Source organism: Protomyctophum bolini (genome assembly GCF_963924005.1).
Source record: "Protomyctophum bolini genome assembly, chromosome: 18".
Lineage (NCBI taxonomy): Eukaryota > Metazoa > Chordata > Actinopteri > Myctophiformes > Myctophidae > Protomyctophum > Protomyctophum bolini.
Genome location: NC_137879.1, coordinates 10,781,089 through 10,804,882, shown reverse-complemented (window position 1 = coordinate 10,804,882; position 23,794 = coordinate 10,781,089). Strand labels below are relative to the sequence as shown.

The 23,794-nt window shown below is 45.7% G+C and overlaps 1 protein-coding gene across 4 annotated transcripts in view; it reads left to right on the top strand.

Annotated features, from left to right (window-relative positions):
- The window catches only part of LOC308332528 (zinc finger MIZ domain-containing protein 1-like), a 213,202-nt gene that overhangs the window by 130,036 nt on the left and 59,372 nt on the right, over positions 1-23,794 (top strand). For all 4 annotated transcript variants that reach the window (XM_080788478.1, XM_080788475.1, XM_080788476.1 and 1 more), the window contains 3 exons: positions 781-917; positions 13,269-13,382; positions 18,568-18,673. In XM_080788478.1, the coding sequence (XP_080644604.1) occupies positions 849-917; positions 13,269-13,382; positions 18,568-18,673 (289 nt within the window). In that variant the 5' untranslated portion in view covers positions 781-848. The remainder of the gene's footprint in view (positions 1-780; positions 918-13,268; positions 13,383-18,567; positions 18,674-23,794) is intronic.

The window sequence follows — 23,794 nt, the reverse complement described above, 5'->3', positions numbered from 1 at the left end:
GCACGCATCCAGGGCTTGTTAAGGATGTCACAGAGGGGTCTGGGGGAGCAATGTCATCCTTTGAGCTGCTCCGATGGTGCTGCTTGTCACCTGCCAAATCGATATCGCCCTGCTCGGCTTCCAGTGCACAGACACGCACGCACGCACGCACACATGGGAGTGTGCGTGCTTTCACGAGACCAATGATACGCACTCGCTAACCTGCAATATCCTGGTGGTGGTGAAGGGGGTTGGCAGCTTCCCGGGGAAGAGCGCTTTGTAACAGTGTTTTATCTCTGTCTCTGTCCCCTCCAGAATGCTCTGTAACAGTGTATTGTCTCTGTCTCTGTCCTCTCTGTAACAGTGTTTTGTCTCTGTCTCTGTCCTCTCTGTAACAGTGTTCTGTCTCTGTCTCTGTCCTCTCTGTAACAGTGTTTTGTCTCTGTCTCTGTCCTCTCTGTAACAGTGTTTTGTCTCTGTCTCTGTCCTCTCTGTAACAGTGTTCTGTCTCTGTCTCTGTCCTCTCTGTAACAGTGTTTTGTCTCTGTCTCTGTCCTCTCTGTAACAGTGTTCTGTCTCTGTCTCTGTCCTCTCTGTAACAGTGTTCTGTCTCTGTCTCTGTCCTCTCTGTAACAGTGTTTTGTCTCTGTCTCTGTCCTCTCTGTAACAGTGTTTTGTCTCTGTCTCTGTCCTCTCTGTAACAGTGTTTTGTCTCTGTCTCTGTCCTCTCTGTAACAGTGTTTTGTCTCTGTCTCTGTCCTCTCTGTAACAGTGTTCTGTCTCTGTCTCTCTCCCCTCCAGAGCGCCACCGTTTGATGGCTGGCAGGTAGAGCCCCAACACACAGAGAGAGAGAGAGAGGACAATCAACATGAACTCTATTCCGTCGATGGACAGACACATACAGCAGACAAACGATCGTCTGCTATGCATCAAACAGGTCAGTCTGCTTCCCTCCCTCACTCCCGGGACGACTTAAACACAGAAACACTCACGTCAAAGTAGATTAACCCTTTACTGAAACAAATGCAATACAGTCAGACTTAAGGCGTTAAAGGCTCTCCACTCTGGGATAATTTTGTCTAAGCAGCTGCATGCTTTAAAAGGAAACAGGGAACGTTAGCAAAACCCCCGTAGGGATACAATACTTTACCGCTAATACATATACAGTAAGCAGCGATGCATTGACATTGATATTTAGCTTTACATTCACGAGTATATTTGAGCCCATGCCAGACTCTGATCAAAAGGTGGAGGCTGGGGTGGTGGAGGCAGCAGCAGCAACAGTGTGTGAGAAGCGATGGGATCAGAGCTATTGTGTAGCAGAGAGTGTTTAAACGGACCGCCTTGTTGAGGGAATGAGTTTTTAAACCCTTTAAGACCTCAGACCGATTCTACCAATTCCTCAGTACAGTGAGTTCTCACACTTTCAAGGTTTTTCAAAAATGTTCCAAATTAGCAGATATCTGTTATTTTTTGAATAACGCTAAAATCTGGGCTCTAATGGCCTGTAGAGTGGAACCATAGACAGACAGACAGACAGGCGGGGCGGCAGTGGGGTGGCATTGGTGTGTGAATGCGTGTGGTGTGTGAATGGGTGAATGTAATGCACAATCTATGTAAAGCGCCTTGGATAAAGGCGCTATAGGCTATATAAATGCACCAGTTACCACAGGCGAATGGACAGACAGACAGAGCCTTTCATCAGGGCTATAGCGGCGCATGGACTGACTCAGGTTACTGACTGACTGACTGACTGACTGACTGACTGACTGACTGACTGACTGACTGACTGACTCACTGACTCACTGACTGACTGACTGGGGGTCAAAGACGGTGTTCCTCTGCTGTCTGTCCCGTCTCAATCCGACCACCACTCAACTCTCCTTTGTTCTCCTGCTGTCCTGGCAAGCCTTTACTAGGCCTACAGGATGAGACTCTGGCAGAATTATACGTGCGCTTTATACGTGCGCAAAAAACCCCCCGGGGCTATGGGGTAGGAGGAGGGGTTGGGGGGGATATATACAGCCCCCCCTTTGATCTCTCATTTAACTTTGACGGGCGCTGTTTTGTTTGCTTTCTTCTGGCGTTGTTGTGTGTCCTGTCCTGCTTCCACCCCAACCACACACACACACACACACACACCCTTTTTCCCTCCTTTTTATTTTATTTCCCCTTTTCGTTTTTCTTTCTTCTTTTTTTGTTGCAGTTGCAGTTTCAGGAAAGACAGATTGTTTGAGACATTCTGTAAAGCGTGTTCACACACATCACTGCAATGTCTGTCTACTCTGCTGCTCTCTCTCTATCTCTCTCTCTCTCTCTCTCTCTCTGCCACCCTCGGTGGGGAGGAGGGAGCGCCTCGCTATTAAGAGCTCTGCTGAGAGATAGAATAGTCCTGGGACTCGGCTCAGAGAGAGAGAGAAAGAGAATGAATGAGGGGGTGGTTGGGGGGGCATGGAGAGAGGAAGGAAGGGAGTGAGGGAGAGAGAGAGAGAGAGAAAGAATGAGGGGTGGGTGGCATTGAGAGAGAGAGAGAGAGTTATGGCCCCTCGTTGTAGAGAAAGGCTTTGATGTTTCACAGGTAATAAGCGCAACACATGCTCTCTGTGTCTCTCTGTCTCTCTTCTTCTCGTGTGTCTGAAACTCCGGAGGGCTCATGTAACTGCCGAGGGTCCATTCAGCTGTACTCTCATCTCTGCTGGATATTATATACTGTTTGATATAATAATCCTCCCTCCACCTGTTCATTAGTCTTATAGGGGGCGGAACTGGACTCGTGCACTGTGCGTGCGTGCGTGCGTGCGTGCGTGCGTGCTGGTGACATTTTGCCGTCATGACATGACTCCAAGCCCAACAGGGCCGCGGTGTGACAGTATATAGTCCCGAGAAGAGGAAGGGGGAGGTCAAATGTAGCCATTAGCCTCCCCCCCCCCCCCCCTATATAGGCACACATTTAACCACTTAAACCCCCTATACTTCCATGACCGGGGGTCCCCCAGGGGTCTGTAAGCCCCCCCCCACACACACACGCAACGCCGCCGTAAGCTTGTAGAGCGAGCGGCGCGAGCGCCTATTTTGGCGTAGCGTTTGTTCACCTATTGTAACAACGTAACGTATAACCAGAACAGGGGCCGCTAAAGGTTCACGCCCCCTCCCCCCCCCCCAACCCCGATGTCAGCGGCACATGGGCAAACATGCCAATTAGACAGATCCATGGCCATGGGGGTGGGCGGGGGTGGCGGGGAGGTCTCCGATTCATCAAATAAATGGTTAAACTGCGGGGTTATTTTTCCAGACCCCGGCCAGTGAGAGCCATGCTATAGCGCCCTGCTAATAGAGGCAGCTTTGTGCGGCGCGGCCCGGCGGACAATCAGGGGGTTTGGGGGAAAGGCCTGTATAATAAATAGCATTTATGTCCTGCCAATTAGACTAGCGCTGAGCCCATTCAGTACAGCCCTCCATTCTCCTCTGTCTCTCTCTCTCTCTCTCTCTCTCTCTCTGCACACACAGCCAGGGCCGATCGACAGGGGAGATCAGAACAATTAACTCGCCATCTCCCCCTCGCGGCTCGCCCATTGTCCAATATCCCACCCATTACAATAATTAAGGGGAAATAATGTAAACCAATCCAGCTGTTTTGCTTTTTAATTGAAAGTGTGCGCCGCGCACCGCAAGGAGGGAGGGGAAAAGAAAACCTGGGCGTCTTGAAAGCTAAAATATGGACCACGGCGGGGGTAGGAATATGAATGAAGACCCTCTTCCAGTGTTGCCAGATTGTGTGAGAGAAACAAGCAACCATGTCTATGAAAACAAGCCCCAAAGAAGCGAGCCACTCCTCAACATTCGCAATTTAAAATCTATTCTATATGCATCTGCTATTTTCCAAAAAACTTCGGAAAAAGAGGCTTTTCTTTTCAATATTAAAATGATTTAACACACATTTGGTATGGGGGTCCCTGAATATTTTCAAATGGGGTCCACATACATGTCAGTCCATGAACATGTTTAAACATTGGTTTAATGCACACAAACCACAATATTTACAAGCAACAAAATGAATCAAACGTCGCTTATAATAAGCGGACATGGCAACAGTGCCCTGTGGTGTGGTGTGGTGTGCTGTGCTGTGCTGTGCTGTGCTGTGCTGTGCTGTGCTGTGCTGTGTTGTCTTGTGTTGTCTTGTGTTGTGTTGTTGTGGGGGATGATGTGACACGTCTTGTCTCAACGTCCCCGGCCAGTTCGGGGACAAATTGATTTTGTTGCTCGAATGATGAATTACTGCCGAGCGCTGATGATAAAGTGTAGGAAATTGGAATCGGTTGTTTGTGATTGAATCGCGCGCGGGGAGGGGGGGGGGGGGGGGGGGGGGGAGTTGAATCGCAAATCATTACGGCGGGCGGACTGTTTTGTTGTTGTATCATTGTACTAATGTCATCTGCACACACAAAGGCATTCTCACAGACTATACTAGTGGGAATGTGCTTGCATTTTGACCGTGAAACCTAATATTGGTATCTTAAAGACACATTATGAAACTAGATAAGTTCCCCCTCGGGGCACAGGTCTCCACCAGGGCAGGTCAGGTTGTGGCCTCCTGGTGGCGCTATAATAGGCCAATGTGAAAATGGTGCCATTTCTTCTTACGCCTTGGATGGCAATTTCAGGCATTTTGTTCCAAAAATGTGTTCCAATCCACCTTGGTGGCGCTAAACAGGCCAGTGTGAAAAGGGTGGGATATATTCCTCAGCCTATAGTAGGAAAGTCTGTGAAAGATTTCATGTAAATTGCACACAAATTCCATGCTTTTTGTTGAAAACGGGCCAATCCTGCAAACTTTGAAAGCCAATGTTAGCCAATTAGGATGGAATATGAAATATCGGACCGATCCGGCCTGAACACATGACTATAGAGATAGTGTGTAACGATTTGCGGGATTTTTGGACAGAATCTGAGGAGTAATATAAAAAAAATGTTTTTCAAAAGTCAGCCTCCTGGTGGAGCTATAACAGGCCGTTCTGGAAAATTGGGGCAGAGGTTCATCCAGGTTGGCATCCAGGGAGTGTGTGTGCAAAATGTGACACCGACTGGGTTAACGGTGCCGGAGATTAGCTGGTAACAGAGGGACAGGCGAACGCACGCACACGCACACTCACACTCACACGCATACTCACACGCACTCACACACGGACTCAAAACATACTCTCTCCCCATGCCTTCGGCCTGGTGGAGACAATCAGACTGTTTCTGCATGGTTTTGTAGTACCTGACCAAAGATCACGCTTCTTAGCCACATGAAACGTGGTAATGTCCATGTTCTCTATAGGCCAAACGATTCAAATAAAATAGCAGATCTGCAAGCTCACATGCAACGTATGTGCTGGATCAGCATGTCAGATTTTGGTGTAGACGGGTTGGAGATTTGAGGACCAATGAATGAGCCCTGTAAGTGAGTATAGGGTTAAACATTTAAGTGGTAAAAAAATGTAATGAAATAAATAAATAACATAATTCATGGCTGTAGATTCAACCTCCAGTCCCTGCATAATGTAATGGTTTTAAATGAGTCTGCATGAATTAATAAACTGTTACGATACGTAAGAAAGTAATATAGCAGAAGCAAACGTAGGCCTCTGTCCAAACCAAACACATGACTATAAGTCGGTGGTTTTCAATCCTTTTCATACCAAGGCGCATTATTTATTTGTCATTAATTAAGCCACGGACCATCATTATTTTGATGAGATTTAGCCTCACAGACCCCAAAACAAAGAAATTGCATTTTGTTATCGTTGAGATCTTGTCCACAATTCCATGCTGTATTGATTTGAAACATTGATCAAAATAGCAATAGGGGGGCACGGAGGCACAGTTGGTAGTGCTGTCGCCTCACAGCTAGAAGGTCCTGGGTTCGATTCCCACTCTGGGCGCTGTGGGTGCTGGCGACGTGTTTCCTCCTCATCAGTGCCCATACCCGAAGGCGGGGTTGGCGAAAGGGCCTTTCTGTGTGGAGTTTGCATGTTCTCCCCGTGTCCCCTAGGGTAGGTACCCTCACAAAAAACATGCAGTAATCCTGGTCTCTAAACTGCCTCCCCCTGGCCAGCCGGGGCGCCTGATGGAGGGGAATGGAACTGGTTGGAATAACGTGTTCCTTCCACGCGCTACGTCCAACCAGGGAAACTCCCCCCTGTCAGGTGTAAAGGAGCAACTTGGACACTCAGGCATGAAGGAAGCATGAGTTCAAGTCCGTTGCTCTCCCCAGGTTGGCGGAGGGTGTGTAGAGCCTAGGATCACATTAGATGATTGACACAGGGGTGAAAAATGGGTTACAAAATCGTGGGATAAAAATATATATAAAAAAAGAAATAGCAATAGTTTTACATTCTCCAATTGTGTAGACTTGTGTAGACTTTGTAAATTAAGCAATGCTGATGTTTAACAATAATTTTACTTATGAGAGCGTAAAATGAAACCAAATTCATTTTTACACTCTCCACAGTTAATAATAATAATAATACATTTTATTCATAAGGCGCCTTTCAGGGCACTCAAGGTCGCCGTACACTAGGTTCAAAAAGTTTCAGATTCAATAAGGGTCCCTTTGGTCAGTAACTCTCCATCATTTAGCCGGAGACCACCTGGAACCCCCTCAGGGACCACCTGGAACCCCCTCAGGGACCACCTGGAACCCCCTCAGGGACCACCTGGAACCCCCTCAGGGACCACCTGGAACCCCCTCAGGGACCACCTGGAACCCCCTCAGGGACCACCTGGAACCCCCTCAGGGACCACTGGTTGAAAACCACTGACTATAAATGGAGTCAGTAGGCAGGCATCAATGCAGCGTGTGTGCTTGTTGGCCTGCTAAGCACACATGGCCTCAAGAGTAATTGTGTTAAAAAAAAAAAAAGGAAGGTTGCTCAGGAAATAGACATGTTTATGTGTCTAACTCCCAAACACAGACCTCTTTAACCACATGAACCCTAGCTATAGCTATTCATTCTACTGTGGCAAACATTTGGTGACATTAGCAGATCTACAAACTCACGCCGCAGCGAGCGCACCAGTTCCGAGACGCGTCGTGAGCTTGTAGATCTTGTCGTAGATTCCATAGCGGCGAAGAGGTTTGGTGTAGATGGGGAAAAAAGGAGCAGTCCTAGAAAATGTACTCAAATGTTTTACTTAACCCATTCTGACCTGAGATCAGATTCATACGAGGTTTTCCACTGGACACACACTGGTCTGATGAACCCATTCTGACCTGAGATCAGATTCTAAAAAATGTCAGTCGTTCTTTGATTTTTCAAAAATAGCAGACCTACAAGCTCGTAGCGCGCCACTCGGTGGCGCGCTATGAGCTTGTAGATCTGCTATTTTTCAATAGCTAAAGCATAACATGATGCTAACACCAAAACGGGTTCCCGTTCAGAATGGGTTAAGTAAAAGTAACAATACTGCAATATTTAGAAATACTCTAATGTTACGTAAATGTCCAGAAATTCAAGATGCACTTGAGTAAAAGTATTGGCATCAAAGTGTACAATCAAATTGTATACCAAAGATAAAAGTACTCATTCTGCAGAATGTCCCGTTTCAAGTTTTCAAATGTATAAAAGATCTTTTGATAATAGCCGATCTACAAGCTCACAATTTGTCACATCACGACACATTGTGAGCTTGTATATCGGCTATTTTCAAAAGGCAGAAATGAAGTGCGGTTAATGTTTTCAAATGAATGCTGTGGAGTAAAAGTATACAATATTTGGATCCGAGATGATTGGAGTAGAAGTAAAAGTAATTGGAAAGTAAAAATTGGAAATGTACTTAGAGTACAGTAGTATGTACTTTGTTACTTTCCACTACTGCCTATACCACAGCTCTGCCTGGGGGTGGGGGGGGACCTCGTTGGTCAACTAAGTACATAGTGTTTAAGTGGTTTTAAAAAAAGAACTGTCACAGAAAGAGCTTTTTCTTCAGCGATGCAGTCTCAACCATAACCACGTAGTTTGTCACGACGGCCTGTCTGTCGTCCCGGTGGCGTAGTGTTGGTAATCGCTCTGTTTTTTTGCGAACGCCTCGGAAAGACATGGGATCATCCTGGATGCTGCTGGTATGTATGTATGCGTTCCAGGCAGGGACAGTGTTTCCTTTCCTTGTGGGGGGGGGGGGGGGGGGGTGCTGTCAAGGCGTGCCCTGTGGATGATATGATATGATATGTACAGCAGCACGCAGAGGGCTTTGGCACAAACTACTGTATGAACTATCCTCTCACGACAGGAGCACTTCCTCAAACTGTAAATGTCAATACTTGGAGATAAAGTGGAAGGGCCTCCTCCCTCCGTGCGTTGCCGTGTGCCGTAGCAGCTGTCGGTTTGCCCACATACTGCCACTGTCTTCGTCCTCCAGGATTATGTACTGTACGTTTTAATTAATGTGCTTTCATTACTCTGGGTCTGGGCTATCGGTGAATGTTACTGTACAGTGATTAGCTCAACAGAAAGCACTCCGGAAATAAGACGGTCTACATTACAAGCTCTAAATGGCTTTGTCTTTTTCCTTTGTTATTTTGATGCCGATATATTTGTACTTTTACTCGAATAGAACTTTGAACGCTGGCCTTTTCCTTGCAACATACCTGCTATACTGCTATCCTCGCTACTTTTACCATAATAAATACAAATATGAGTACTTCTTTCACCTCTGCCCTGTGTTTAACTCTGACGGGGAGATGCTTTGCTCTGCTCTGCTCAGCTCTGCTCATCTGTGCGTGTCAGCGTGCGTTCGTGTCAGTGTGCGTGTCAGCACGCGTGTGTGCGTGTCAGCGTGCGTGTCAGCGTGCATGTCAGCGTGCGCGCTGGCTGTCACATTGTGTTGTGCAGCAGATGTGCAGAACGCTGCCTGTAGATCAAGTCGTTTGAAGACATGAGTAACAGTGGATGATTGTATCTGCGGAAGCACTATTGTCTGGATGGCAGCATGTTACCATGCTGTCTCCCTCTGCCTCTCTCTGCCTCTCTCTCTGTCTCTCTGCCTCTCTCTGCCTCCCTCGCTCTCTCTCTCTCCCTCTCTCTCTCTGCCTCTCTCTCTCTGTCTCTCTGCCTCTCTCTGCCTCCCTCTCTCTCTCTCTCTCTCTCTGCCTCTCTCTCTCTCTCTCTCACACTCTCTCTCTCTGTGTCTCTCACTCTCATACACTCTCTCTCTCTGTCTCTCTCACTGCCTCTCTCTCTCTCTCTCTCTCTCTCACACACTCTCTCTCTGTCTCTCTCTCTTTTTGCCCCCTCTTTATGCCTATATTATTTGACAATTTGGCCAAATGTTTGACCAGCTTTTATAGTAGGCCTATTATTGTTGATTATACTTTTGATGCAGGAATGTTTATGTTTTTTTAATTCCTTAAAGTCCTTAAATTGTCACTTCACTGGCATCTGGTGGGGACCCCATAAAATCACGTGGGGACGTGGGGATGCTAGAAGCTCTCTCTCTGTCTCTCTCTCACCCGGGGAGGGGAGGGTGTGAGGGGAGGGGAGGGGGGGGGATACCCCTGGCTACTAGTTTGGGTGTGATTGGTGGGTCTTGGCTGGAGTTCTATAGGGGGGGTAACATCTGTGGCCGTGGCAGTGCCAAGCTTCGCGCCGTGACAGCCACGCTGGTGGGACCAATTGTTCAGAGTGCACAGAACAGTAATCACTATGGAGTCAGAGTGATGGCGGTGGTGTTGTAACCCCCCTTCTCTCTACATACCCCTCACCCCTCTCCTCCAGACCCCCCATACCCCTCACCCCTCTCCTCCAGACCCCCCATACCCCTCACCCCTCTCCTCCAGACCTCCCTGCGTATACTCGCTATAGATATACTACAGCTCCCAGACTAAATTTAGCAATCTGTGAATGTGGACTTTCTCCGTGCTTTTCAACCAGTGGTCCCATGATGGGAGACCAGACCACCGGTGGTCCTTGAGGGGGTTCCAGGTGGTCCCCGTCGTGGCTAAATTATAGGAGAGTTGTTAACCCAATGGACCCTTATACATCTGCATTGCTTAATTTACAAGAAGTCTCTACATAATTAATAATGTAATAAAATAATTGTTATTTTTGTATCAACATTTGCCTGTTATCTCTCCCATGGTACCAACATCAATACAGCATGGAATTCTGGACAAAATGTTCTTTAAATGTTGGGCCCCAAAATGACCAATAAATAATGGGCTTTGATATGAAAAGGGTTGACCCCCCCCCCCCACACACACACACACACACACACACACACACACACACCCAACAGAGATGCACCCTGTAGAGAGGTGGGACGGCTGCTTGGAGTGGGCCACACACACACACACACACACACACACACACACACACACACACACACACACACATGCGTGCACTAAAGATAAACAAGACTGGTTCCATCCGGCCCGGCCCCCACTCTCTTGTCAAAACGCCTTGCTTTGTAAATGGATATGAAATGTTGCCTAATGAAACCCTGACCTCTGCTGCCCCCTAAAGACGGGACGCGGTATAAGGGGGAGTGGATGCTGCTGTCTTCTTGTCTTCTTGTCTAAGCTCTCCATCCTCGTGACAGTGTGTGTGTGGAGCTGAAGCGCGCCGTGCACGTCAACACGTGCAGCCGTGCACTTTAAGCCGACCACCCTCGGATAAATGTCTACTTTTTGGTGTCCTGGGAGTATTTGTTCCTGGGGAGTGTGGGGGGGGGGGGGGGGGGGGGAGTCCATTAAATGAATTCTGTTCCTGGGCCACAACAGTGCATTACAGTGCATGGGCTTGTGTGCCCAAACTGAAAATAGCTGATCTACAAGCTCAAGTGTATATCTGCTACTTTTAGTGTGTGTGCCACACAAAAGTAGTGTAAGCAGATCACGACAGTTTTAGAGTAGTGGTGTCACACCATGGCCATGCCTGTTATTATATCTGTATGTACTATTAATTTATATGTAAAATAATTCTAAATAAAATATGTTTAGCTGACTGCTTGTCATGTTAGCGATGATGTTATAGTGATGATCACAGGTGAATGTAAGAGATGGTTTTAACCCATTTTGGGCGGGAACCCCTTTTCTTTATCTGATCTCAGGTCAAAATGGGTTAAACAATGGCCACCTGCCAGTGTACACCGGGTCCGGTCGTCCCCTTATGCAGTGGATGTGTTACAGCAGCTGTAGGCTCATGTTGATGCGTGTACAGTGGATGTGTTACAGCAGCTATAGGCTCATGTTGACGCGTGTACAGTGGATGTGTTACAGCAGCTATAGGCTCATGTTGAAGCGTGTACAGTGGATGTGTTCTAGCAGCTATAGGCTCATGTTGACGTGTGTACAGTGGATGTGTTCTAGCAGCTATAGCCTCTTGTTGACGTGTGTACAGTGGATGTGTTCTAGCAGCTATAGCCTCTTGTTGACGTGTGTACAGTGGATGTGTTCTAGCAGCTATAGGCTCATGTTGACGTGTGTACAGTGGATGTGTTACAGCAGCTATAGGCTCATGTTGACGTGTGTACAGTGGATGTGTTACAGCAGCTATAGGCTCATGTTGATGTGTGTACAGTGGATGTGTTCTAGCAGCTATAGGCTCATGTTGACGCGTGTACAGTGGATGTGTTCTAGCAGCTATAGGCTCATGTTGACGTGTGTACAGTGGATGTGTTCTAGCAGCTATAGGCTCATGTTGAGGTGTGTACAGTGGATGTGTTACAGCAGCTATAGGCTCATGTTGATGCGTGTACTGTACAGTGGATGTGTTACAGCAGCTATAGGCTCATGTTGACGTGTGTACAGTGGATGTGTTCTAGCAGCTATAGGCTCATGTTGAAGCGTGTACAGTGGATGTGTTCTAGCAGCTATAGCCTCTTGTTGACGTGTGTACAGTGGATGTGTTACAGCAGCTATAGGCTCATGTTGACGCGTGTACAGTGGATGTGTTACAGCAGCTATAGGCTCATGTTGATGTGTGTACAGTGGATGTGTTACAGCAGCTATAGGCTCATGTTGATGCGTGTACAGTGGATGTGTTACAGCAGCTATAGGCTCATGTTGAAGCGTGTACAGTGGATGTGTTACAGCAGCTATAGGCTCATGTTGACGCGTGTACAGTGGATGTGTTCTAACAGCTATAGGCTCATGTTGACGCGTGTACAGTGGATGTGTTCTAGCAGCTATAGGCTCATGTTGATGCGTGTACAGTGGATGTGTTACAGCAGCTATAGGCTCATGTTGACGCGTGTACAGTGGATGTGTTCTAACAGCTATAGGCTCATGTTGACGTGTGTACAGTGGATGTGTTCTAACAGCTATAGCCTCTTGTTGACGCGTGTACAGTGGATGTGTTACAGCAGCTATAGGCTCATGTTGACGCGTGTACAGTGGATGTGTTACAGCAGCTATAGGCTCATGTTGACGCGTGTACAGTGGATGTGTTCTAACAGCTATAGCCTCTTGTTGACGCGTGTACAGTGGATGTGTTCTAACAGCTATAGGCTCATGTTGACGCGTGTACAGTGCGAGAGACAACAGGATTAGTGAGCAACTGGGTCTGCAGCCATGCAGGATGCAGTGTGCTGGGGGCGGGGGGGGGCGTAAAGGTAAAGTTGAAGGTCAAGGACCCTCGGCTTGTCAGATAAAGTGGTATACATACATCCATACATACATACAGCACCGTGACTGACGGAGGCAGGCCGGGGAAATGAGGTCAACTGTTCACATGCATGTTATAGACATGTACAATAAATGTACAGGGAGATTTATTACACTCACTGAATGGGACCTAGTCAGGTGTGAAGTAACCGTAAGTATACGTTGACTCAAGTACTGCACTTCAGTACTTGTGCTCCACTACACTACATCTCACAGGCTAATATTGCACTTTTACACTGCAATTATATCTCAACGCTTTTGTTACTAGTAGTTACTAAAGTGACTCATTATTATGACAAAACACACCAACTAACCACTTTTAGCCCTATATAATATATATATATATATATATATATATTTTTTTTTATAGGCCATTTCAAATTAGATGAAGCCACAAAATATTGCGCTATATAGCGCAACATTCCTTCCACTATGACCCCTATGTCACATGATGGAACTATGTTTTTTGTGCTGCTGCTGGCGTAGTGATACATGGATGCTCACGTATAGGTCGACTCGTAGGGCATCGATTCACATGTTACCATACTGTACGTTAGCAACCTTTAAACTGTTATTGGACCCTAACCTTCTCTCTTTCTGTGTTTCTGTCTCTCTCTCTCTTTTGCCCCCGTCCTCCTCCTCCAGCACTTACAAAACCCAGCGAATTTCCAAACGGCAGCGACGGAGCTGCTAGACTGGTGCGGTGACCCCCGCGCCTTCCAGCGTCCCTTTGAGCAGAGCCTGATGGGGTGCTTAACGGTAAGCGTCCTGATGATGTCTCACATACTGGAGGAGGTTCAAGGGCAGCAGAAGGGCTGCTGGTGGAAACAAGTGCTGCATTGGCTGTTTATGTAACTCCCTCAGGGGACGCCGGAATACCAATGTTCTGTCGCCTGATCTTCAACCGAGGTCGTTGAGGAATAAAGGGCCGCCGTTCACCTCCTCCGATAGAAGAGAAGCTATTGGAGTTTAGTCGTCTCTCATTGACTTCGGCCACAGCGTGTTCCGTCCGTGGCCGGCTTATGACGTCAGCAGAAATCCATGATCCATGATGAAGGACGCTGTGCAAAAACGTCCTCAAACCACAAAGCAATCAATGCTCTTAACCCATTCTGACCTGAGATCAGATTCATATGAGGTTTCCACTGGACACACACTGGTCTGATTAACCCCATTCTGACCTGAGATCAGATTCAAAAAAATGTCAGTCGTTCTTTGATTTTTCCAAAATAGCAGATCTACAAGCTCGTAGCGCGCCACTCGGTGGCGCGCTATGAGCTTGTAGATCTGCTATTTTTCAATAGCTAAAGCATGACATGATGCTGACACCAAAATGGGTTCCCGGTCAGAATGGGTTAAAGAAAGCCTTTTTATTCCCCTATTTAAGTATATACAGTACCTATTGGCTTTATCCCTACTTGATTAATTGAATCCTATAAGCTTATACCATCGCATTCGTTAAAAAACCAAGAAATAGCAACTTAACTTTTTGTCAGACTATACGGTATGTTGCAAGTAAAAATCTTCAACAATTTCCATATAAATGGGCGTGTTTTGATTGGAACTCGGACACACAAAGGGGGCGGGCGTATAGTTTCCTACAAGGTTATGCTAAACGGCCGGAGGAGATGAATGGTGCTCGTCTGCCCTCGTCTCAAATGCACATCGTTGCTGTCGTCGGGCAGAAACCTCCTATGTGTCTCCATGTTTCTAAATGAATGTCCTACAGAGTCATGCTAGCACGTTGGCTCACAGACCTTCTAAATTAATGTCCTACAGAGTCATGCTAGCACGTTGGCTCACAGACCTTTAATCTAAATGAATGTCCTACAGAGTCATGCTAGCACGCTGGCTCACAGACCTCGCAAATATAGCTGATCTACGAGCTCAAAACGCGCCGCGATGTGACATCTTTCAGCTTAGATCTGTTTTAAATGTATTGGAAACACATTTTTAAAAGGGAAAGTGTTTGAGTCTATCTGTGTGTGACTAAAGAATAATAATAATAATAATAACGATGGTATTGTTTTTCTTCTGAAAAGTAACAGTTTTGGACATACAAGCTCTTGTTTGCTCCCCTGACAGAGACGATATTATATCCAGTATATCACAGCAACTTCCTGTGGATCCCGTGCAATCAGGACATGTGTCACGTTCTGTTATCCAATTATGAGCGCTCTCTACTGTATGTGGCTCCGGTGGAGTTGAGCGCTGCACACACACACACACACACACACACACACACACACACACACACACACACACACGCCTTTCTCACTCAATTAGAATGAGGACTGACTTTAAGACGTGTCAATCACTTGTCACCCTGGGCAATACCAGGGCGTAATATGCAGATCTTCACTCTGCACCGCCTCCAGCGCTGGATAAGAGACACATCTAGAGCTCTGTTCTTCCTCTCAGGGGTGCAATTTGTAATCCTATACACAGAACAAGTGTTGTAATATAAACGACGAAGAAAAAAAAAAAAAGGAATATGCAGAGTATTTGTACTCTCCTCCGCATGGGTTAATGGTTTGTGTTATTGCGTTAATCCATTTTGGGGCGGCCGGGAACCCCTTTTGGTGTTAGCATTATGTTATGCTTTAGCTATTGACACTACTACTGAAATAAAAACATAGCTTTTTCAAGAAAACTGTCAGGATGTAGAAGACATTATTTTAATCTGATCTCAGGTCAGAATGGGTTAATGGCCTCTATCTCAGAGGTTCTCAACATGTGGCTCGGGACCCCCAGCGTGGTCCCCGGCATGTTTTTTTATTATTTTATTTACCACGGGTCACCGACAACGTCAGAGAGAGAAGGATGAGGCTGCCTGGCAGGGCACTGCAGCGTCAGGCACCCAGAACTTGAGGCAAGTAAATTAACCCAATCTGACCTGAGATCAGATTCTAAAAATGTCTTCTACATCCTGACAGTTTTCTGAAAAAGCCATGTCATGTCGATTTTTCAAAAATAGCAGACCTACAAGCTCGTAGCGCGCCACCGAGTGGCGCGCTATGAGCTTGTAGATCTGCTATTTTTCAATAGCTAAAGCATAACATAATGCTAACGCCAAAAGGGGTTCCTGCCCAAATTGGGTTAACTCTATGGGAGCCAACCCAGGGCAGAGCCATGAGGAGGGGAAAGAAGCGCACCACCTACTGTACCTACGTAGACGTACTGCGGCTGCGAAAGCTTGGCTGACAACACTGCAGAGCTCAAGAACCTGATGTTCCTGATAGGAAATACTGTAGGGCAGTGATCCAGGAATCCCCAGTTGGTGTTGGCTATAGACCTCACTCTCGCAGTAACAATTTAAGGCTTTCAACACCCCCTACAAAACATACTGCATCAAAAGTAATAAACAAACTATATACATAAACGTAGACCGGCTATTTTCTCAGCGTTTATCTGTGGAACTGAGTCAAACTAAATGTTATGCCTCAACTCTTACAATTCCAAGTGCTTGTCAGGGTGGGGGCTAGTGAATAACTTGAATTATTCTCACCAACCCCACTGTAAATATAGTCTTAAAAGCATGTGTGTCTGACGCTATAGGTAAAACCACCACACGTCTACTGGCCACGTCGTCGTACAATTAACCCATTCTGACCTGAGATCAGATTCATACCAGGTTTCCACTGGACAACACACTGGTCTGATTAACCCCTTCTGACCTGAGATCAGATTCTAAAAAATGTCAGTCGTTCTTCGATTTTTCAAAAATAGCAGATCTACAAGCTCGTAGCGCGCCACTCGGTGGCGCGCTACGAGCTTGTAGATCTGCTATTTTTCAATAGCTAAAGCATAACATGATGCTATAACACCAAAATGGGTGCCCGTTCAGAATGGGTTAAGGTGCTGAAAAGAACAACGGCTACTTGCGAGAGACATCCTGCATGGAAATTGCCATGTAGGCAAAAGCGTTCCCTTTATGTGCGTTTAGATCCTAATTAGACAAGTTATGCTCATATATCTTCCTTAATGGGGCCTTTATTCCTATAAATAGCGGTCAGATATACAGTGCACTCTTTCTCCTGGTGTCACATCAGACGCATCTAGCGTATACTTAACACAGAGCATAATGATACGGTGCAGGCAGGCAGGCAGGCGGCAGGCCCTTCTGGCTCTACAACCTCACTTACAACAGAAGAAGGGTCTGTTAAGCGCTCACACGGCCGGGCAGATGCGAAGATACAGTCTGCCATTCAGTGTCAATGGAAGCCAGCAACGTTTGAAGCTACACGAAGCAAACTAATCCGACGTTTGTAGCTGCTGCAAAAGATACAAAGCTGTCACTGCGACATAATTGAAGCTGAGCTGGTGTTCAACTTATTCCAGATGCAAAGCTACAGTATACCAAGCTTGTTTCTGAGCGGTGGGCACGCCGTCTCCATCATGTAGCTTTGTGTGTCCCTTTGTGTCTGTACAGGAGTTCAGTATAGTATAACAATTACAGTATACCTCTCACTGATTTCTTAGTGTTTTTTTTTTTTTTCAATCTCCCCCGGCCTGTCGCTGCCCCTCCGACACACGGAGACACGCTTGACGACCGTGTGAGCAACACAACAAATACGCTGTGATCTTTGCATATGCCTCGTGTGAACACACAATTACTGTGTAGTGTGTGTACTGTACTGTACTGTATGTGCTGGGGGGAGGGGGGGTCACGCTCCTCCTTTTTACATCCGCGTGGAGTTTGTTTGTTTACAAAATGAGAGACAGACGGCCGGCTCAGCTGGTTTGCTACGACAGTACAGCGTGGCTTATTTCTAACCTATAATGTTTTCAGATAGATATTTTAGCACGCTGTATTACATTTAAAATGAGTAATACATAGGTACACTGTCTGGATGTCATCTTGAATGAGTAGTTCTCAGTGATTTCAATGTAATGGGTCTTTTAGATGGGTCCTACTTCAACGACGTTAGAGTACAGTACTGAGTACACTGATGCATCCCAGGACCCCCGGCCGGAGGGTGACATGACTGTGTCCTTTCTCAAATTTAGTGAGTCTAAGAATGCAGGATGCAGCCTATTTTCATCACTGAGTTCTGTAATCAAAATCAGCTGTGTTTGGAGGAACGTGCAGCAATGGGAATCAAAACAGGTGAATGAAATAAAAAAATTCGGGCCGTGTTTCGTCATCACGCAGCACGTTTACGTGGCTTTTTCAGGGCCATTGTTTTTGGCATCTAATTAAATTGTATTTTTCGTTTCACTACGTCTTTAAGAAGCCTGGTTGTATGACCATGCAGGAGGAGGCTGCGTGGGTACGGGGCAGGACAGGGGGGGGCCCTGGCTATAACATGTCCTTGAGGTCAGGCGGATGTTCGGAGGAGGAGGAGGCCTCTTTGAGCAGATAATGGCACTGCTAAATCACAGCCCAACGTGTGCCACTTAAGGCTGATTTACAGGGCCCTCCTGTGGCATGTAGAGGCTTTCACTTAATGCTTCCTCCTCTCAGTAGGACATGGCGTTGTTGCACCCTGGCTCCACAGGCACGCCGTCCGTCTGTCTGTCTGTCTGTCTGTCTGTCTGTCTGTCTGTCTGTCTGTCTGTCTGTCTGTCTGTCTGTCTGTCTGTCTGTCTGTCTGTCTGTCTGTCTGTGTTACCAAAAATAGCAGATCTACAAGCTCACAATGCGCTGTAGGCTATTTCTTTGTGAATTGATTTGTGTAGAGTGAACTAATGCCTAATGGCGTACCAAATGTGCGTTTTACAGGTCTGTTTTTAATCGAGTATAGAGGGTTTAAGTGGTGCTGAATTTGCAGCTCAACAAAGGCTAATTAATAACGTATTTTGGCATAGTTTTACACAACAGCAAATGGACGCTGACTGGTTGCGGTGTGTGTGTGTGTGTGTGTGTGTGTGTGTGTGTGTGTGTGTGTGTGTGTGTGTGTGTGTATGTGTGTGTGCGTGCGTGTGCGCGTGCGTGTTCTAGGTGGTAAGCCGTGTAGCCGCGCAGCAAGGCTACGACCTGGACCTGGGCTATCGGCTCCTGGCCGTGTGTGCTGCCAACAGGGACAAGTTCACTCCAAAATCAGCAGGTAAGAGCAGATCTTTATCCCTCATGTTCTCTGTCTGTCTTCCTCCATCTGGACATGATGCAGGCCTCCATCGGCTGTGGAAAAGTGGCCATGTCTGATTATACACACACACACACAAACATCCAACCAACTGGAAATGGGACGCACGCGCAGATCCGACACGCCAAAGGTCTGACATGCGGAAACGGTCGGACATGTTCATGTTTATGTTCACTTATTTGATATGGACATCACAACCACGTTGCTCATTGCGTACCATTGTACAATTTGTACACGTGCTAATTTTCACCACCTGTCCACAGGAGACTTTTCAAAAAATATGGTATCACTTTTAGTTTAAAAAAAGTATAAGAAAAGGAATATATACTAATAATATTTTACAACAGAATTACAATAACCATTACATTAACCTACGAAAACAAAGGTAAACCTAATCACTCAGGTAACCAGTCAGACACTGTACATGTGGGCACAGTTGATTTGATTTCAACCATAGTCTGAGTCCTCTGTAGAACGCGTTACCGTCCGTCTCTAGTTTTCCAAAGTTCCAAAGGTTTGCCCCCTTTTACTGAGAAGCTGTCTGAATGAGTTGTTACACCTGGGAACAGTACAGTTACCACTTGTTGAGGCTTGTGTAGTTGCTCTACCAGAGCCCATGCGGTCGAACATGCGCTGCTCCCGTGCTTGCGGTTATGGCTAGGTTAGGGTTTGAGTTAAGTTGTCGGTCTAATGACAGTCGGACCAAAAGTATGTCGGTAACTAAAGCTACCCCTGGAAATCAGAGGGACTCTTCTTGTCCGTCCATTAATTTATACACTCCCAGAGTTCAATTAACCTGGAATTTTACCGCGAATGCTGACTGTGTTTTTAGCCACATATACTGTAGGGTAAAGTCACGCGCTGAGTTCTAACTGAGGTCCCAATAAAGTTTGCCTCAGAGTTTGTTTGGCTCTATAACAAAACGTTTAAGCCCAGCAGTAGTCCTGACCTCGCATTATTGTCCACATATTTCATTTAGCTGTATTAACGTCAGAGCAGAGGCCCTACCAGCACAGGCATTTAAAACAGATACAATATGTACCTTGAAATACTGCACTACTTTTAGTCATATGGCAGCGATAAAGAGTTTCTCCATTTCTTTCAGTATAATTTATTATTATCGCACCGACCTTACTGTGGAGCTGCACAAAGGGTTCAACGCTAAAGACCCCGCAGCCCAATTTGTTTTGCTTCCTCGGTCGAAGACTGATATGCGCTGAATAAAATCCTGGGTTTGTTGCAGAGAAAGCCTTTAGAATAATATCTGCCTGACTGACGTTGGGTTTGTGGTTTATTTTAATGCAGTGGCGACGTCCAGGGTCTAGTGATGGATTCCTTTAGGCGCTTGTCGGCTGCTATTTGTTGTAATCAAGCCAGGGGGTAACTAAGAAGAGCGTGCCGTGGCATGACGGCAATGAAGACGTATCGACTGTCAGAGAGGCTCAGAAGATAACCGCCGTTTACGCGCTGGAATATTTTGTAGTCCTTCAACGGTTTTTGATTTGCAGTTTCCACCTGTCTTGGGTTAAGAGGAGAGTCTGTTTTGCTGAGTGAGTGTTCTGCTGCAGCAGTGCTATAGGCCACGGGGTTCCTGAACCTTTCAGCTCAACACCCAAAAGATACCAGGCTATTTCCGCCTGGCAGTGCCTCCACTGCCTTATCCCTACACTTATTTGGCTTTTTGTATTACTATTTTGAAAAGCATTAATTTTTTTATTATTTTTCTTCAATTGTTCAAATAGGCGATCTACAAGCTCACAATGTGTCGTCTTCTTCTTCTTCTTATTAGCAGTAGTAGTAGTAGTAGTATTTTATTTTTTGTGTTTTACATTCTTTTGGAAAGATAATTCATTTCTGAATTATTCTTTTTGAAATCAAAAGAAACGAGGATATTTACTAATGGTTGCGGGAACCAACAATGGGTCCCAAGTTAAGGAACACATGCCCTACATGCCCCATACGCGCCACCATTTCAATCTTTCACTCATTGTGTCCCGTTCTATGATTCATACTTCATAGTCATGTTTTGAGAAGGTGCTACAGCCTCGTCTACAAGTGACTGTGTGTGTTTGTGCAGTACTGTATGTGTGTGTCATGTACCGTATGTACATACTGTAGCACCAACACCTGCAACCGATTAGCAACCGGTCAAAAGTCAATAAGGGTGCATAAGGCAGTATAGGCAGTCGGTAATAAGCAGCATAAGGCGGTAGTGAGCAGAATGAACTCATCAAAGGCACCGCCATACTTTGCGCGGGGTGTGATTTATTTTCATGGTTGGTACGAGCCTTCAAATGCATGTGATATTGCTTCCGTTCCATGTTGGTTCCATGTAAGCCCTGGGAGAGGAATCTCATATCCTATCTCTCTCTCTCTCTCTCTCTCTCTCTCTCTCTCCAATTACGTTGGTCTTCTAAATGATCCGATGGTTGATGATTCCATATCAAATCTCAGGCAGTGACTCGTGGGATTTTGATCAGATTGCTGATTGATTCCATGTGAATAATTTCCTGCAGCAGCATAGCCTTACTGCGTTAGCTCTGAACCCGAGCAGAGCGCTCTGTCTGGTCCAGACAGCATCGAGGGCCGTATTTCATGGTCGATTATGTACGTGCATAAACACTGTGAGTGGTTTAGCAGTCAGATGAGAGACTTGCAGCACGTTGCTGTAAAAAGGCAGTGTTTTTAAAGTTTACTTTGTTGGAGTATTATCAATTTCCAAAACTTTTTTCTTCTACTCCACTCCACTATATACACCTCAGATCCAAATACTGTAAATACTTTTACTCCACTACACATGTATTGACAACTTTACTTACTAGTTAGCCTACTTTATATATTTTCATTAATATTACAAAACATACATTAATATTACCACACATACATTTACCACTTCATTTTGACTATTTTCAGAAGATCTGTAACACATTTGAAAACTTGAAACAGGACATTCTGCACAATGAGTACTTTTACTTTTGGTACTTCAAGTGCATTTTGACGCCAATACCTTTGTACATTTTGGGCGGGAACCCCTTTTGGTGTTAGCATTATGTTATGCTTTAGCTATTGAAAAATAGCAGATCTACAAGCTCATAGCGCGCCACCGAGTGGCGCGCTACGAGCTTGTAGGTCTGCTATTTTTGAAAACTCGAAGAACGACTGACAGAAACATAGCTTTTTCAGAAAACTGTCATTTTCAAACAGACATTTTTAGAATCTGATCTCAGGTCAGAATGGGTTAAGTACATTTTGAATTCCGGACTATTACTTGTAACGGGGGGGGGGGGGGGGGGGAGGGGGGGGTAGAGAGAGAGAGAGAGAGAGAGAGAGAGAGGTCAAGCCAAAGAGAGGGAGGTAGAGCGTCAATGGAAACCACTGCAGAGAGAGAGTGTGCATTCTTGTGCAAAGGCTCCAACATTGTGGGAGTGTCACAGTTAGAGGCCCCCTACAAGGACTGTGTTACTTAAAGCCGTGGTTCCCAAAGTGGGGCCCGGGGACCCCCAGGGGTCCGTGAGGGAGTTCCAGGGGGTCCCCAGATAAATGATAGTTTGGAACCAAATGGACCTTTTATATGGGTATGTAACTCTGAGAGTGTCATTTAACTGAGAGTGTACAAATATAACCAAATGGACCTGTTAACGGGTCCATTCGGATCCATTTGTACACTCTCAGAGTTAAATTAACATAGATTAGGTCTCAGTGATAGAAATGCCAAATTGGGGTCCGTAGACTAATGCATGTCAAACTGGGGGGTCCTTGAAATTAAAATGGTTGAGAATCACTGTTGGAGTCGTAATAAAAATCTTCTCTTATGGGGGTCCCTGGCATATCTCTTCAAATGGGGGTCCGTGGGGCTAATTAGTATCAATTTGGGGGTCCTTGACATGAAAGCGTTTGGGAACCACTGACTTAAAGGGCCACTTCACCCCATTTGCAACCCGATCTTATTTTAATGATGATTAGTGGCCTACACAAGAAACACTTTCCTGGGGTTTTATGTGTGTAATATGTGCTTTTTTAGATAAACGAAAAAATGAAAATGTGGTCTCACTTATTCCTTCCTGGACTAACATGTTGTCTCTGTAAGACAGCCCACATGGGGTGTCTCCCCTCTCCACAAGTGCACCAAAGTATTATGGTCATTGTAGGAATACAGTCAAACCCTATAGTCAACACACACACACACACACACACACACACACACACACACACACACACACACACACACACACACACACACACACACAGACTTCATTATTGTGTGCAAAATTCAAATTGTGCTACTGTTATCTACTACAAAAAATACTATTACTATTGAGAGTGATTGCAGTTTCTTCCAGTGGTGAAATGGCCCCTTTTTAAGACAAGAAAGAGTTAAGGCTGAGCGCTGTTAATGTGGTTATACGTTTAGGCAACACGCGCTTGCATGCTGCTTGGAGTGGTTTTAAATGATTACATCTCAGATAAGATTAGGCACTGTTAATATTGTTAAGTTTAGACATGGGTTTTTGGTGTGGTTGTTTAATACATCTTTAGTTAAGATTAGGCGCTCCATGGGAGTTTGGAGGGGGAGAGAGAGAGAGAGAGAGAGAGAGAGAGAGAGAGACAAAAAAAGCCAAAGAAAGGGAGATAGCGTCAATAGAGACCACTACAACACAGTCTGCATTCTTCTGCGAAGGCTCCCACTCTCTGCCACAGTGCAGAGAGAGGCCCCAGCAGTGTTGCCAGATTGTGTGAGAGAAATAAAGCAACCAGCTCTATGAAAACGAGACCAAAATTAGAAGCCTGACTAGGCTATTTTCAAAACAATCGTGGCAAAAAGAAATGTGACAAAATGTTGAATATTCTTTGAAACATTTTAACAACACCACAACACTTGTATGGGGGTTCCTGGCACAGAATAGTTTTTAAATGTAAAAGGGTGTAGGGTCCTAGTTGGACAAATACATTAATCTGGAGATACTTGCCATGAAAATGTGTGATAATTACTGGTTTAAGCGACATTAGAAAACAATCCTTAATAAGCAACTACACTTTAGAAACAAGCCCAAAAAAACCGCAACCCGCAACTACGAATATTTG